This window comes from Armigeres subalbatus, chromosome 2, assembly GCF_024139115.2.
Source record: "Armigeres subalbatus isolate Guangzhou_Male chromosome 2, GZ_Asu_2, whole genome shotgun sequence".
In the NCBI taxonomy this organism is placed as follows: domain Eukaryota; kingdom Metazoa; phylum Arthropoda; class Insecta; order Diptera; family Culicidae; genus Armigeres; species Armigeres subalbatus.
Genome location: NC_085140.1, coordinates 208,768,764 through 208,786,118, shown reverse-complemented (window position 1 = coordinate 208,786,118; position 17,355 = coordinate 208,768,764). Strand labels below are relative to the sequence as shown.

The 17,355-nt window shown below is 40.3% G+C and overlaps 1 protein-coding gene across 1 annotated transcript in view; it reads right to left on the bottom strand.

Annotated features, from left to right (window-relative positions):
* The window catches only part of LOC134211565 (uncharacterized), a 35,640-nt gene extending 18,608 nt beyond the window's left edge, over positions 1-17,032 (bottom strand). The window contains exon 1 of the mRNA XM_062688550.1: positions 16,239-17,032. Within this exon, the coding sequence (XP_062544534.1) occupies positions 16,239-16,281 (43 nt within the window). The 5' untranslated portion in view covers positions 16,282-17,032. The remainder of the gene's footprint in view (positions 1-16,238) is intronic.
* Positions 17,033-17,355: the final 323 nt, after the last annotated feature.

Below are 17,355 nucleotides of genomic sequence, written 5' to 3'. Positions count from 1 at the left end.
TTAACTAATTTATTAGTTTATCTATTGGCTAAGATATTAAAGTTGAAAATTTCCCATAATTATAATCTTCAAAAAAAAATTTTTTTTTAAGGTCTAGTGGTGCTATCCATTGATTTCTTATGGGACTCGCCACTATTGCCACAGTTGCACCACTATAGGTTCAAGGGTGTCAATTTTATTAAGGAAAACCATTGTTTTCAATAGTTTTCAAAGCGAAATTTTAGGATGTTGCATTTAACATGATATTTAAAGCACGACGCATCAACTGAAACCATCGTAAATGGTATATTTATGATAAAACCATAAAACTAATTAAAACCTCACTACCTTCACTATTGGTGCTACCTCCACTAAGGGTACGGTTACCCTAGTCAGATTTTTTCTCGCTGTGTTATGTAAACGAACGTTTCACAAAATGTTTGTTTGATCGCATAAATGTCATATGCATTCTTGTGAATATTAAAGAAAGAATCTTGACCATTTAATCAAATTATGTTTGCAGTTTGTTGACTGATATGTTTATTCACACTCACTGACTTGTGAGTCCAGAGAAAAGATATTTTAGTTACCAGATAAAGATTGTCGCTTCGGTTCCCTTTGTTCTGCTGTCCGAAACATGTGTGGTACTAAACTGTCAAATTGTATGTATTTTTCCTTCATTGACATTAAGGTCCTCTATCCTCCCTCGCCAGCAAAAAATGTTCCGGATAGCGACAACAGCAATCTTTATCTGGTAACTAAAATATCTTTTGTCCAGAGCATTCCTCAGTGGCTTCTCTATCACTTTACAATCCGTTCAATATGACTAACCTCTACCATAGAACTTACCCTTCAAATATCACGTGATTTTCGTGATAGATTTTAAGAGAACATCGGTAAAAAAAGTATTTTTTTTCTTCCAAATTTCTAGTTTGATAATAAATAAATAACAATCGAGTGTGTATGCTCAATTAATTAATTATTTCTCTATTCTTATTCTTCTCTAAAAAGTCAGGACATTCAAAAGTGTCATGATCAAATAAAAATCATCCATTGCCCTCACTCTCTATAGTACCCTTTGATGAATGCATTGATAAATATATATAGCGGTGAATCACACCAGAAACATTACTTCAGAAATAACAATGCACAAATATTAACATCGAAGAACCAGACAACAGTATTGATAAACTATTCTTTGTGATTGGTGACAAACGCAATGTGCTCTGCTAATGGGAATAAGTAAACTTGTAAACAAGTAAACAAGACCATTTTAACGAGGAAAGGAAGCTTTGCACAATTGCAGCAAACATTAAGCATTGGTTGCCAACCGATACATTCTACACAAGGTATCTGTTCCTATAGCAATCACAATAAGTCAATGGCCCTTATGAGCAGAGCTTAAAATATTCATCGTCATGAAGCAACTTCGGTCCGAATTTTGACAAACATCGCATGAATATTCAAAACATAGAATGACAGCCAGACGACTACTCCACGAACTCATTCATTCGACTGTCACTGAGTGCGTTTACCAGAGCTTGATATATTCATCTTCATGAAGCAACTTCAGTCCGAATTTTGACAAACATCGCATGAATATTCAAAACATAGAATGACATAGTCAGACGACTACTCCACAAACTCATTCATTCAACTGTCACTGAGTGTGGTCACTATGTGCAGAAAAACATATAATTAGCATTGTTTTCATCGATGTTTACCGTTGAATGTGCCTCGCGGATAAAAATAGGGTTTAGTTCTATGTGATAAATTATTTTACTCATTTAAAACGTGTTCAGATTTCAGATAATTTATCAATTTGTAGAATGCTCATAAATACTCAATGACTAACATTCAATCGAATATTTACAGTCCAGAGCCGTCTATGAATGTGTTTGGAAGTGGAGAAAGGTGGACTTCATCAAAAAATTCAATTATTTTACACTCTGGCGTTTACTATGTGCAGAAAAAAACATAATTAGCATTGTTTATGTTGATGTTTACCGTTGAAAGTGCCTCGCAGATGAAATTCGGATTCAGTTCTCTTCAACTACAGAAAGCCATCGTGTACGCGGCCTTCCACGAAGCCTGCGGCCTCTTCCGGGTTCTCTACTAAATATTATCTTCGCTTGACGTTCTTCCGGCATACGAACAACGTGACCAGCCCACTGTAGTCTGCCGTGTTGAATAAGCTTTATAATATCCAGCCCTTTATACACCTGGTACAACTCGTGATTTATGCGACGCCGCCAGATACCGTTCTCCTGTTTACCGCCGAGTATTGTCCGCAGCACCTTACGCTCAAACACTCCGAAAGCTCTCCGATCAGCCTCCTTTAACGTCCATGTTTCATGGCCGTATAAAACCACCGGAAGAATCAGAATAGTATACAGCGTGAGTTTTGTCTTTGTATGCAGACTACGGGACTTAAGCTGGTTACGAAGTCCGTAATAAGCCCTATTTGCAGCTGCAATACGTTTTTTCACCTCGCGGGTAACATCATTATCGCACGTCACTAATGTTCCAAGATACAATAATTCTTCTACCACTTCAAATTTGTCACCATCTAGCACCATTTCGCTACCACCACCACTAATGAACCCACGTTGATTGCCAGCGACCATGTACTTCGTTTTGCTGGTATTGATCGTAAGTCCAATCTTCTATGTCTCCTTCTTAAAAGGCACAAAAGCCTCTTCCACGGCACGGCGATCAATCCCGATAATGTCGATATCGTCCGCAAATCCCAGGAGCATATGCGATCTTGTGATAATGGTACCACCGCTTCTTTGCACCCAGCTCTCCTAATCGTTCCCTCGAGCGCTATATTGAACGCCTTGAAATCAATAAACAGATGGTGTGTCTGCAAGTTGTACTCCCGGAATTTATCAAGGATTTGTCTCAGGGTAAACATTTGATCCGTCGTTGATCGGCCCTCACGAAAACCTGCTTGGTATTCGCCGACGCTGTAGCCCATGAAGTATCAAGTAAGTATTTATTACAAATTGTATCTGTCAAAATTTGGTTTGTTTATGTTTAGTTGTTAACGTTGTATTTGATTTCTACCATATTTATTCATTGTAAATTTAAATTACAATTGAGTAAAAAAGACTAACATTGACTAAAAAAAGAAAAGAAAAAGACTAACAGACTATTGATTCTAGGACCAAGAATCTTGACAATTTTCATCGCATTCCTAGAGTTCAGGAATTGAGTCCAACGATCAGCTTTTCCGGAAATTTTCTAACACATCTCCCTGACATGACGCTTCCCAAGTAACAATCGAGGTTCTCACAGTTATATAGCGTATTTTACAACCTATTCTCAAAACTTCCCACGCCTCCCTCTTGTAAACGGCTATACAACCATGTCACGGCCAGTTGACCCAGTTTTATTGCAGTCCTTGAAACCTGATAAGCGCTCCAGTTCTGAAGAAACGGTTTTATAGTACAATGTATGCTTCAAGTCTTATATAAAAAATGATAAACGCTCATAAAAAAATCTACCCTTCCGCTCATTTTTGGACGCAACGAAAAATACGCGCCCAAGAAAAATACACCTCCAGAAAAAAAAGCTACTTCGATGTTTTTTTTTTATTTAACCGCCACGTGGTGCATTCTGGCGGTGAATGCTTGGATAGCACGTGCTATTTGTACTGCGGAGAAATTTTTCACATCTATGAGAGATGTGGAAAATGATCACCAAAGTTGTCATTTTGTTGCAAGGCACAATGCATGTACTCCTAAAAACTTGGCGGTTTTGAAAGCCAAGATATGACAGTATGACACGACCACTTTGATTGGATCTCCAGCAGTGTTGCATTTTGAGCTAAACGCGTGCTTAGAATCGCCTGTTCGTTCTAAAAAAACTGAACTTGATCTTAGCAATCATGGATCATCGTTCAAAATTTCCATCCGCCTTCCAAATCTCGCTTAACTTTTCAAAAGAACCTAAGTAACATTTTTTTCATTTGTCATAAGACGAGTTAATACAATCCCATTGAATTCCACCACTTAATTGTACCATGTACCAAGGAAATGGTAGCTCCTGGCTCTTCAAGTTTATACCTAAGCATTAAGCGCAACAAGCGAGTAGAAGTAAGCACCGTAGTAAATATAACTAGATAAGTACCTAGATAAATTATTATACCTACGCATAGTATAAATAGTGTAAGCTGCGATCATTTTCTTCAAGTCGAGTCAAGTACGAGACACTGAAGACGGCCTTACTATTGAGGTCGAAATACGTATCTGTCTAGATACAATTAAGTGGTGGAATTCAATGGGATTGTACAAACTCGTCTTATGACAAGTGAAGACATTCCACTAAGGGTCTGTCTCATTTGGAGAATTAAACTTAAAAGTGACAGTTCGAAAATTAAAAAATCACCCCGTTATAAGAATGGCTGGTGCTACCCAGCAATTCCAATAGGACATCGATGGAAAATGATTCGATATCTGTCAAAAGTAATCTTGCTCTGCGAGCAGGGTTATTTGATAATTATTGAAATGTCACTTTTAAGTTTAATTTCAGTTTAATTATCCAATTGAGACAGACCCTAAAAAGCTCAAAATAATTTTCTTATTTTTTTCATGAATTAATTTGAACAGCGCAATCAACAGAAAGAAAAACATGAAAGTTTTTGATTGCAGTATACAAATAAATTCATGAAAAAATGTTACTTAGGTCCTTTTAAAAAGTTAAGCGAGAAATATTTGGGTGCATTCAATGAAAAAGAGTGAAAATGATTTATAATAAATGCGGTTTCTCCAGCAAAATTCCATATTCTATTTTTTTAAATATCTTGGCTGTACATATGCACAGCACATGTTTCGTAATGGACAAATTGATACAAAATTTGCGAATAAGAATCCACGTGTCTTGTAGGGACTCGAACCCTCAACCTCCTACTCTCTAGATTGGCGTGATAACCCCAACACAACAAGACCACTTAAGGTTCAAATTATCGTCATTCAGTCATTGACGGGAAAGACAGCCACGTGCTCGTACCACCCCCCGTAATAAAACCACCCACCGAGGAGAAAAAGCAGTCTCCAGCTGGATGGGGGAAGTATTTTTGTTTTATACAAGAGAGCGTGAGAGTAAATCGTCGATTTCCCCTCTTGGGAAAAAATGTTGCAAAAGGCAGTTGACAACCAAATGAAGCATCCACCGGATATAATTATGTCTTCGCTATTGAATGATGTAGTGTAGATGTACTAGTTAGTACAAAAATACTTCCCCCATCCAGCTGGAGACTTCTTCTTCTCCTCGGTGGGTGGGTGGTACAAGTACTGGTGATCTCATTTGTTGGGTCATACTGGCGCCTGCCACGTCAGAATGCAAGTCAATATAGGCAAGGGAGAGGAAATGATAATGTAATCACTCGCCCACTACAATCCGAATATACCTCTGCACTTGTCACGAGTTTTACGTACGTAAAACGTACGTAAACGTAATTTATTGGAATTTTTGGGTTAGATCAGAGAGGCAGAGGTTCGTCTTGGTTAACGAGCTGCCACTGATGGAATTTCTAATTAGATGCGAGCTTTTTAGTTCATTTCCAATTCTAGCAGTTACTGCTAGAATAGTCAAGTTGAAGACAGCCAACTCTACGAACGCTTCCGACGACCAGCCAAGCGACGCCACGCCAACTCGTCGAACCCATTCCTCCGTTCCGGACGTATGAACCCGTGGAACTCCACACAAGGTATGTCATCAGCGGATCTCTTTAATCGCATGAATACTCCATCAGGTACCCAGCGTCAGTAAACGGCCGCACCGAATTTTAATCCTTCCCAAAACTAACCCTATCAAAATGAACCCACAATAAACAAAGTAAAATATTTAAAAAAAATTAAATTAACCTCTCAGCCCTAAGTAGCATGCCAGTCCGTTGACTTTCTGGTCGAGCCCGCTTCTGCAAGATTTATGTATCGTGTGTTCCCCCAAGCGGGTGTCGTGCCGACCCAAGTAACCAAAAGCAGCTCAGTGAAGCTGATTAAGCGAAAAACGTACTCTTTACAGGAACTTTTGGTTACTTGGGAAGGACGTCCACTCCGCAGGCGTACGGACGTCAAAGGAGATTATTACAATATAGGAAATGCGAAATAAATCATTTGGGCCACTTGTAGCTTGTTGATTGAAAAAATAATTCAGTAGATGATAGATTTTAAATTTATGGCATGAAAGCGCATCTTCTAATCGACAATGACATTGCTGCCTTTCGTTGGGGAAAGGCAGAAGGGCAAAGCGTGACATACAGGACACATTCGCGCCAAATTCGACGACTTTTAAACTCAGCATGAAAGTATTTTATAAGTATACATATATTCGTACCGGCCTGCTTTGGGTTGGAACATTATCAAGAAAGCGGTCCAGAAATAAACGTCGCTGCTAAAGCACGCTAGTCTTATCTTTGGGTAATTTGCGATTTTTATCGGGAACGGAAAAACGAAAGGATTTGTTTCGTACGTCGTTCGAAAATTTGTCTTACCAGCCTGCCTTCTCGAACTTCATATCTTTTAGACCTATCACCTACCTCTCAGCATTTTTTAGATCTTCTTATTTCTTTTTTTTTTACTTTTTTGGCATTTCCGATGCCGATATATGGATTTATTTCAGTTTCTCGTAAAGCAATAAAGTACTTCTGGAATGCTCCTCCTGTGCCTGGTCCTCACTCCCCTCTTCTATCGATTCGTCTTACTGATCACTCACATCTTCAAACACGCTATTATGTGTGCAGCTCAAACACGAATTTTTGAACTCACGACAATCAATTTTTCTCCTATAAGTCGCTAGTTTCACTACTGCGCATCTGGTGCGCTGTATAGCGCATTTGGTTGCGAACAATGTGCAGTAGTTGCGCAATGATGCGCTATAAATTGAACGCGAATAAAATCGGTTTTCGCGAGTTCGAAATTCGATTTTCAACTGGAATCATAATACTATCGTTGAATTCATTATTTTCGGTTTCGTCATTAACATACGTTCATCCTTTTCTACTGTTGTCATTGGTAAAAACGGAAGCTCTACGATATCGTTTGCCTGGATTTCTCGCTTAACTTTTCAAAAGATCCTAAGTAACATTTTTTTCATGAATTAATTTGAGTAGCGCAATCAACAAACCAATATGAAAGCTTTTGATTGCACTATTCAAATTAATTCATTAAAAAAAATTTACTTAGGTCCTTTTGAAAAGTTAAGCGAGATTTCTTTAGCTGGATACTCGCCTCCTGCGACTGGTCTGAAAGATAAAAACTTAGCATCTCTGCTGAATACTATTTTGTTCGTTGCTATATCGATGAAATGTCAAGCCTTATTCTGAAGTAAATATCCAGCAAAAGTCATTTTGATAGATTTTGGTTCCAGTTTTCTTCGTTTCCGTTGCGGTATAAAAACGTATGCATGCAGCATGCGATCCGAAAATTCTCCCTCGCTCAAAATCTAGTTTGACATCATACCAAACTTCATATGGTCGGGGTTCGACCAAATCGCACCAAGCACCAACAAAAAAATACTCAATTAACTACCCAAGTTTTTGTTGAGCAGATTTAATTGATAATGAATCGCATACCGGATACCCTACAACAAATAAATGGAATGATTACCGTTTTCCAGGTAGTATATTCTATAAGTAATTGGCAGTATTTATAGCCTTCACCCACTATCCAAAATCATGCAACGGGCCATTTCCACCAGAGACCGATTTCTCCTCTCAGCAACGCCATTTTGTTGTGGCGTATAAGCCACAGTGAACTGCTGCAGCAGTATCCCTTTGCCACGGAGAAACTTCTTAACGTCATTACCATGCTCATGCTGAGTCCACAATCCGATTTATCGCAGCAGTTTCTTTCACGGTGAACGCAAATGTCACTTCTTCGGACTTCACAGTTCTTGCTTTAGGTTGTTGCCTAATATTTTTTCAGCTTCATTGGTACGACTCAGTTTCTGCCTCCTATCACTTCTGTCTTGTTCCTTTCGCCAAACCTTGCAGTTCTTTTTCATGTGTCCTACTTTCTGACAATAATGACATAAATACGATACCCTTTGCTTTTCCCTCTGTTTTTAGTACAAGTCGGACTCGATTATCCGGGGTATCGATTTTTTTTCACTCCTCCGGATAATCGAATCACCAGAAAAAAATCAAATCTGCAATTAAATAATGATAAACTAATGTTTTTTATTTGAAGTGGTGTAGTCAGAAATTACTAAGGAAAACCCCTGATTAATCCACCTAGTGGTATTGGTGACTCTGGTGTATTATTGAAAAATAGTATTTTTGCCATAACGTTTGAGTCCATAGTCCGATGTCTCAGGTCCGATTCAGTCAATTTTCAACGTAAGAATCGGGACAAGAAGGAAGAAGGGTTTAGCTCATAAGCAACCGTATGCCCGGTGGTGCTGACAGAAACATTGATTTCTTTCATATGGTTCGAACCAAAGATGTTGTCGATCATTTAGTACTTTGTCAATAAATTATTCCACAAGCTGAATTTCAAAATGTGTTGTATGGTGGACTTCTAGTGCGAAGGTTTTTCTACAACTCTGTTTAACGGTTCGTAGCTAGAATTCAACTAATAACGGAGTTATAGCGCTAGTTGCAGTAACTTGATAGGAATTTTGAAGTCCACCATACAACTCCTTTAGAAATTCAGCTTCTGGAATCTTCCAGCCTATATGCTAACGTGCTGAGTCACGTGATTAGCATTAGCATTAGCATTAGCATTTAGCAGTTCGCACAAATTCGTAGGTGGTACAAGCCAAGACTATTGTATGAGAGTAGCATCACTTTCATCCGTTACCACAGATATTGATTTGGGACTAATCACTAACTCTTAGATGGAAGCAATGTACTCTCCAATAGTCGAGATCTGTCCTGGCCACGTCCTTGCGAATGCTGAGGAAGGGGAAGGATGGTTTGTTGGACACCTACTTAAGAAAGATGCAGAGAACTCTACGACCTCTCATAGGTGCCACGGGAGGTTTTGGGATTGTGTGGAAGGTTATAACAGTAGGAATCGTTTTGGCATAACGCGAAACACAGAAAGAACTAAGATAGAAATACAAAGTAGGAAAGGGACGAGCCTGGAATTGAACCCACGACCTCCTGCTTATAAGGCAGAAGCGGTAGCCACTAGACCACCGAGCTCATCATGCTAACGTGCTGAGTCACGTGATTGACGATAAATTGAAGCCGTTTGGAGCAGAAACGCAAAAAAGAACGTTTTCCCATATAAATTTCAAACGCGATGCGGAGAGCGGGGACGCAACCAATCGAGCCCATCCTTTGCACAGTCTATTGGGGTCCCAAAACGATTCAGAAAAACCTTGATTTTACTTAATTGGATGAAGTTTGCGTTTTTTCATATAACTGCGCCCACTCTACTATCTAGCCTAAAGTTATTTGGCCGAAATGTTATTTGGTCGAACAGTTTCTTTGGCTGAACAAATCGATTGTTCGAATAGCTCAATTGGCCGAATATGTCCTTTGGTCGAAATGGTCATTCTTCAGAAAGCGCCATTTGGCCGAAAGTTTCGTTCCGCTGAATTGGTCATTTGGGATATTTTCAAGACGGTAACGGGAGAATCTTTTGAATTTCGCCTGGAAATCAGACCAACTTCCCCAGAAAATTCTTCAAGTTATTCCAGAATATTCATTTGGAAATTTGCTTCAGATTTTCCACGAGAACTCCTTTGAAGTTTCGAGAATTCTTAGAAATTACCAAGAGCTCTTTGAATTTCCCAAGGAAAATTGTTTTGAATTTCAGCAGAAAATTTGTTTGATTTTACATGAGAATCTCTTCAGAATTTTCAAATCTCTACAGGAAAATATTCGGAATATCCTCTGAAAGTTCTTGTTGAGTTTCTATTGAGTATTCATCGAAATTTACACCGAAAATCCTTTATAATTGTAGGAGCTTGTAACTGGTAGAAGAGGTGCTTTAACGTTTTCTTTCTTAATCTAGATTATTTGGGTCCTAAAATGAAGAACAGATATTCAATATTCTTTCAAAATACGATTTAAAATGCGTCAGGGGTTTTTTCGACTAAAAGGAACATTGTTTAATTTGAAATTGAAAAGCAGATGGAAAATGCCTCCTCGACATTTTCGGTCTAGTTTGACGTACAGAATAAAGTGGTAAAATTATCATCGAAACTGGTTTAATCAAAAATGAAGTTTGGCTGAAAACGACATACAGCCGAAAGGAACATTCGGCCGAACTGGTAATTTGACCGAAACAGTTGTTTGCCCTACAGGTAATTTGACTGAAAATGCCGTTCGGCCGAAAAAGTCGTTTGACCGAACAGATCATTTCACCAAAAATGCAATTTGGTAAGAATGGTCATTTGGCAGAAAGACCAAATGGCGTCCAAAAATGTCCTTTCTGCAAAACAATCATTTTGACCAAATGGCAGTTTGTGCGAAAAGTGTCGTTCGACTGAATTGATCATTTTGCCAAAAAGTCGTTTAGCCGAATAGGTCATTTGGCAGAAAATGCTGTTCGGCTGAAAGGATTGTTTTGCAAAACAGACATTTTCGGACAAAATGGCTCTTTCCGCCAAACGGCATTTTCGGTCAAATTGCCCATTCTGTCAAACGATCATTTCGGCCAAACGGAATTTTCGGGCTGATGACCAAGAACCGTTTTGATCAAACGACCTGTTAGGGAAAACGACTTTATCGGCCAAATTACCAATTCGGCCATATTTTGCTTTCAGCCAATGGAATTTCCCAAGAATTTCTTATGGCCAATACACTAGGAGAGAGAGCCGCAGCAACCGGGGACAATCGTCCCCTCTACGATATCTCACGACGCTTAAGCGGGGCGAATATGAATGCAACGATGCCTGTTAAAGACGCGAATGATCAGTTATTGACCGACTCAACTGACCAGCTGAAACTTTTTCAAGCGCCAGCCAGGCCACCACCACCTCGGCATGATTTGCCTAGGATCCGACGTATAACACGCGTCAATACCGAAGCACAATTACTGCTAGAGCACAGACAAACAGACATAACACTCGTCAAATTTCCATCGTTCACTGATTTACTGGTCAATTTATATAATCATTAGTTGGCTAATAGTGGCGCGCGCATCGGATTTGCTCGAGTTTGACATTTGCTCACTACCGCCATCTGGTTCGTGATTTGTCCAACTAACTGAAATCAACAGATGACGCTAGTGTTCAAATGACGATGAATTTTGTGAGTGAATGTTCAATGTGTTATGTCTGTTTGTCTGTGGCTAGAGATTCTAAAAGCCATCCAAAGCATGGAATCGAATAAAGCCCCAGGGGTCGATCGCATATCAGCCGAGATGCTCAAAGCTGACCCCATGACATCCGCTCAACTACTGTATCGGTTATTTCGTAATATCTGGGACACCGCAACTTTTCCGGTCGACTGGATGCAAGGTATCTTAGTGAAGGTGCCCCAAAAGGGTGACCTGACTCAGTGGCGTAGCCACGGGGGTGGTTTTGCACACAAATCCCCCCCCCCCCAAGACAAAATTTTTAGAAGAAATTTTTTTTTTCTAAAAAAAACTGTTCAGAAACCCCCCCCCCCCCCCCAGACCAATTTTCTGGCTACGCCACTGACCTGACTGTATGCGATAACTGGCGGGGCATTATGTTGCTGTGTACCATTCTCAAAGTTCTATGCAAAGTTATCGTAGCCCGGATTCAGGAGAAGATCGATGCGATTATCCGGCGGCAGCAGGCCGGATTCCGTGCCGGAAGATCCTGTTTGGACCATATGGTTACGCTCCGTATCCTTCTGGAGCAGGTCAACGAATTCCAAGAGTCCCTTTACTTGGTATTGACTACGAAAAAGCTTTCGACCGTCTCAATCACGAGAATATGTGGAGCGCCCTGATATACAAGAGGGTTCTTGAGAAAATCATCGGCCTCATCGAGGCACAGTACGAGGCCTTCTCGTGTAGAGTGCTGCACAATGGGGACTTGTCCGACCCTATCCGGGTCGTAGCTGGTGTGAGGCAGGGATATGTTTTATCACCGTTACTGTTCCTCATCGTAATCGACGAGATTCTGGTAGATGCGAGTAGCCGTGAACCAAACCGCGGGCTGTTATGGCAGCCTATAACCATGGAGCACCTAAACGACTTCGAATTAGCTGATGACGTTGCACTTCTCGCTCAACGGCGCTCTGACATGCATAGTACGCTCAACGACCTTGCCAAGCACTCCTTTTCGGCAGGTTTAGTCATCAACGTCAACAAAACCAAATCATTAAATGTTAAACGAAACTTTTGGCAGAAAAATCAGTAATTTTTCGTTGGTGCGATTTGGCTGAACGACCACTTGTAAATTTGCATCTAGTTTCGTACCAGCATGCAAATATGCATGTGGTCTATACTTTATTAAAAGCTCATGCTAATTGAAATCACAAATTCGTTTGAAAAGAAGCACTTTTGAAGTTAACGTGCTGCTTCTTGAGATTATCCCACACGGCTTTGGCAGTTGAAGTGTGACCACGTTGGTTCCGACTTATGGAACGTACACACGGTCAAGCAGTTTGACCAACATTGATTCCACCTCTCGTTTATTCAAACATCCATCAAGTTTCACCAACAGCGGCACGAACAATCAATTGATTCGACCAACAACATCACACACGAACGACCGAAGCGCCAACTTGAGCCCCAACCATCAAAAAATATATGGGGGTTTATACAACTTCACTACAAATGCTCAAACATGTTCGGCGAACCTTGACTCCACCCCCGACAACTCAAACCAAAATCAAACCGTTTTAATTTTTTCCAACCGAGTCGCCAACTGTCAAATGGTTGTTCGAACAACTTCACACACGTTCAAACAAAGCAGCAACCGAAGCGTTTTCTTGGGGGCGGAGTCAATGTTCGTCAAACTGCTTGACTGGTGTGTACGTTGCATTAGCAGTAACCCAATCGTCGCACGAGCGGTTTGATCGCCGTCATCCCAAGCGGCAACATTAGCGGGATTCGATCGATCAGCAGCCAACACAGGCTTTGCACCAGGAACCTCGCCAGGAACAACATACTACCATTAGCCTTCCCGGATAAGTAGAAATTCTACATCCAGTGTCATAATTTCCATTGGATAACTTGACAATACCCGTTCTCTCCATCTTTTCTAACTATCTATTAAAACACAGGTCCATAATCTGTTGGACGTTGTTTCAATAGGCATGAAACTGTTTTCAATGAAAAACATTGAGATCAAGGAAACCTATAAATTGGGTACCGCATAATTCTTGAATCATCCCATTACCACGTGCTCATTGGTGCAGACACCAGCGAATGAGCAGCCGCTGGGTCTGCCGAGAAGCCATAAAATAGCGCAACGCGATTTTTTCCTTTCATTCTAACCGGGACAAGCGAAGCAACCGTATCATCGATTGAACAGCACTCACACCTTAGCAGGGAATGAAGTCTGCACCGACCGCTTTTTCGGCTCGACACCATCGAAGCCACCATCATCAGCCGAAACCTAGCCAGTACAGCAGCAGTCCACCCTACAGACCCGACAAAGCAGCAATGCTGAGCAGATACCGGCAGCAGCAGCAGAGTCGAGCCAAGACCGGTCGTCATCGGTGATGAGCCGAGACCGGCCGTCATCGGTGATGAGCCGAGACCGGCCGGCATCGGTGATGAGCCGAGACAGGCTGAAGAAAAGCCACATGATGCAGCATGTATGTCCAAAAAACAAACGGTTCTTCAGAGAGCCAATAATAGAGATCAATATCAAAGCTTTCAATACCCTTCGGGATAGAAATTGTACTTGGGTGCCAAATCCAATATTCTAGTGATAAAATTTTATGCGTGGTTTTCATAAATAGCGTCAAAACTAACAGTGGATAATTTTTCTGATTTAACCGCGAAGTGGACGAAGGACTTCGCTTGATCACAGAGAACAGACGTTCATCTTCATTCGCGTGCTTGTGTAAAAGTTTGTGCTGGACATTTTAAAGTATGTCGTTATGCCCCCGTTACGCGGTGCTAGTGTGCTGATAAATATGGTTAAAATTTGCCGTGTTTTACTTTTTAGCGCTAGTGTTCATTCCGAATTGCTCCTAGGCTCGCTCCTAGGTGGCAGCACTACATTGTTTATGAAGTGTATGCCAACGCCATCACTTAGTGGAATTGACTTTTTAAGTCGGGCAGCCTGCGTTGGCGGCGCTGAGGTGAGATTTAAATCTTTACACACGTTTTTAACGAAATTTTGTTCGAGCATCCATGTCTGTTCTCTGTGGCTCAAACATTAATAAACTATCAATCGATTTTTCATCAAATGTTGGATTTTTTGGCATTGATCAAGAAATATCTAGATAAACATTGTTTGATACTGACCGCACACAAAGCGAACGTGACTGAATGATCGTCCCATGTTACCAATTCTAAATCGTATCACCCGAAATCCCATGTCCGGGTGTTTCCTTCCATCTACTACTAACAATGTTGTCTCAGAAAAGAACACGTACTTCTCACCTGAACTGCAATTCTTAGCTCGCTTGCCCGGCTTATTGGCCTGTATCAAGCGAAAAATCCCGTTAGGAAATAGACGCCAGCAGCGAGCAACAAGCGTAAAAAAGAAGAAGCCCTTCTCGAACGCGTTGATGATGATGACGCTTTGGCTGACAAAGAAGCGGGATACAAGACACTGGCTGATTGGCCCACCAATTGGGAAGCAGAGAAGATTCAAAATAATGTATAAAAGAAAAGTGCATTCGCTGGCAGAGCATTCAGTCTTTTTTATACCACCACTAAAAATTCGCGGTTTTTTGAAAAGATCGTTTTCTTACTTTTTGGACTTAGCCGAAGTAAACAGCCTTTTTCAAGGCTCTAAGAGTTAAAAATAATGTTCTTCTTCAGTCGCTATCGCACGGATTAGGAGGCCCTACATCCCCTGCTGGGCCAACTTGTGACTTATTTCAGACAGTCCTTCAGTGGGAAGGTTGCCACTGTCGAGGCTAATATTCCGTGACCGGACAGATACTACCTGAATTGTTTTTGATGATTCTTGTTCGAGGTAGATTTGATTTCTGGGCCGGTTTGATGAGAAGATTTTGCCAAGGAATGGTATGCAACGCCGATTATTTATCCAAAATAGTTGATGTGAGAAATTTGGACATATTATGTATCTTAGCGGCATGGTCAAGTCAAGTCCTACGTCCACTTAGCGGTTATGTCACAGACATTACCCACTGTTCGTTTTTTAGTTTAAAAAATCTAGTTGCTATCCACGCAATCAAGGTAGGCTCGTATTGAAAATGACAGTTCAAGAGTGACGTAATTGCTATCGTTTTATGAACGAGCGCAAACGAAGGCCAGATGAACGCACAGATCGTTGGCTTACTTTGTCCCGTGCAGAGATAGCAGTGGCGTAATTTGTTTACAACGAAATTTAATGTTCACGTGCGTATCAATAGTGTTGTTTCTGTATGCCATATATATAGTTCCTATCAATAAAGTAATTGTTAGTGATGAACCCATGCTTAGCAACTGGTGATTCCATCAACTTTGACTGGCTTGGACTAGTGTGACGGATTCCTGGCGATCCCTGTGACATAAACTGATCCAATGCGACCTTTCGAGACATATTGAAGTGCGTATTTTCTGCAACACAAATGAAAGTTGTTGAAAACTTTAGTTTACATAAACCAATACGACACGACTATTAAACATTTCCCAAAGATATATAAATAAAATAACGACGAATCACAGAGCAAATTCATGGACTGTTGCATTGCTTGATAGATGACAGTCGGTTGGCACAAAACATGCAACAATTTGCGTGCCGGTCGCGTGTTCGAATTGCTGTTGTCGGGTAGATATAAATATGGCAAACGTATACTGATAACATTTAATCCATCCAGCTGAAAGATAACAGGGAGCCAGATTTAGATACTCCACGTTTTGGTCGGATAAAATAGAGAACTAAACAAATAAGATATCAGTAAATACTGGTTCAAGTGATTATTTTGAGCAATAAATTACTGCATAAATTAGTTCGAAACACAGTACTATATATTATTAATACTTCAACTCATTAATACAATTTTTGAACGTTAGATAAGATCTGAAAGAAATGTACAGTTTGCAGAAACATGTAAATTAGCCTATACTAATAATGATCTAGAAGAAACATATTTAAACCTCAAACACAAAGGAATACAGTAATGGAACATGTCAATAAAATAAGTGCGATCAAATTCAACAAATATCCTGCAAATTGCTACAAACAACTCTTACCTTGAGAACCCAAAACGACGATTTTCGCCTCGATGGCTTTCATGTTTGGCTAGACTGCCTTGGTGCTGTTTCCCTTGATACTTCCTCCTGTGTCCTCTACAATCACTTTTAACACTGCTGGTGCCTCTCCAGTTTCGAATGATTTTTTTTTTCGCGTTTCTTTCTTAGCGTTGTTGCTTGAGCACTCTCTCTCACTGACTTCAAGCTGCAAGTTTTGCTTAGTAATCGAAATTGAGTTGTGAATTGATGCCACCACTCGCTACGCTCCGATAACTGCCTAATCCTTCTTGGAAGATGAAAACTAGTCCGCTGGACAGTTCTGATAAATTAAAACTACTTTTACGCCACTAAAACAATTTAGTATCGCGATGTACCACGAACAAATGCAAAATTAATTCTCTTCACTTGATCATTCCAGACCTAGCAGTTGTATCCGCTTCTGATATACTCCTTTTTCATATCGTAAAAGAAACACATTCGAGAAAGTATCGGGGAAACCCATTCGAATGCTATCTCCCTGGTGGTCGTGCTCCAATTGTTTTGCACTGAATTTAATTAGGACCACCCTACAGTGCACCGCGACCATTCATTGTTTCTGTTGTCGTCAATTTTTTTGTCCGTAATATCCGACGTAGTCAAAAGCAATCACGAATAAAAATAAAGCACCATCACACTTCTGCTAATAATAATTACAAATTTTTCACTCCAGAAGTCACAAACTTATCTCTAATTTTCTTGAAAACCGCTCTGTTTGCTAGCTTGCTGCTTTCTGGTGAACCTGCCACTGCCTAAAACTGAAAACACAAAAGCAACAAAATCGAACTAAGAAAATAATAATAATAAACAAAAATGCTGTCAAATACTGTCAAATTGAATCAAAGTGCATAAGAGACAAGGTTCATACAGCTACAGCAGGCCTGCCGACATGCCCACCCGGATAAAAATGTACTACACAGTAACTTTCGATTACCGAACTCAGTAAAATTTTACTGAGTTTTTGAACAGCTGACTAAAGTCGGTAGTTTTCATAATTACTGAAAACTTGGTAATCCAAAATGCTCATGGATTGTCAAAAAGTACCGAACAAAGTCAGTACTTGTTATTACTGAGTTGTTCG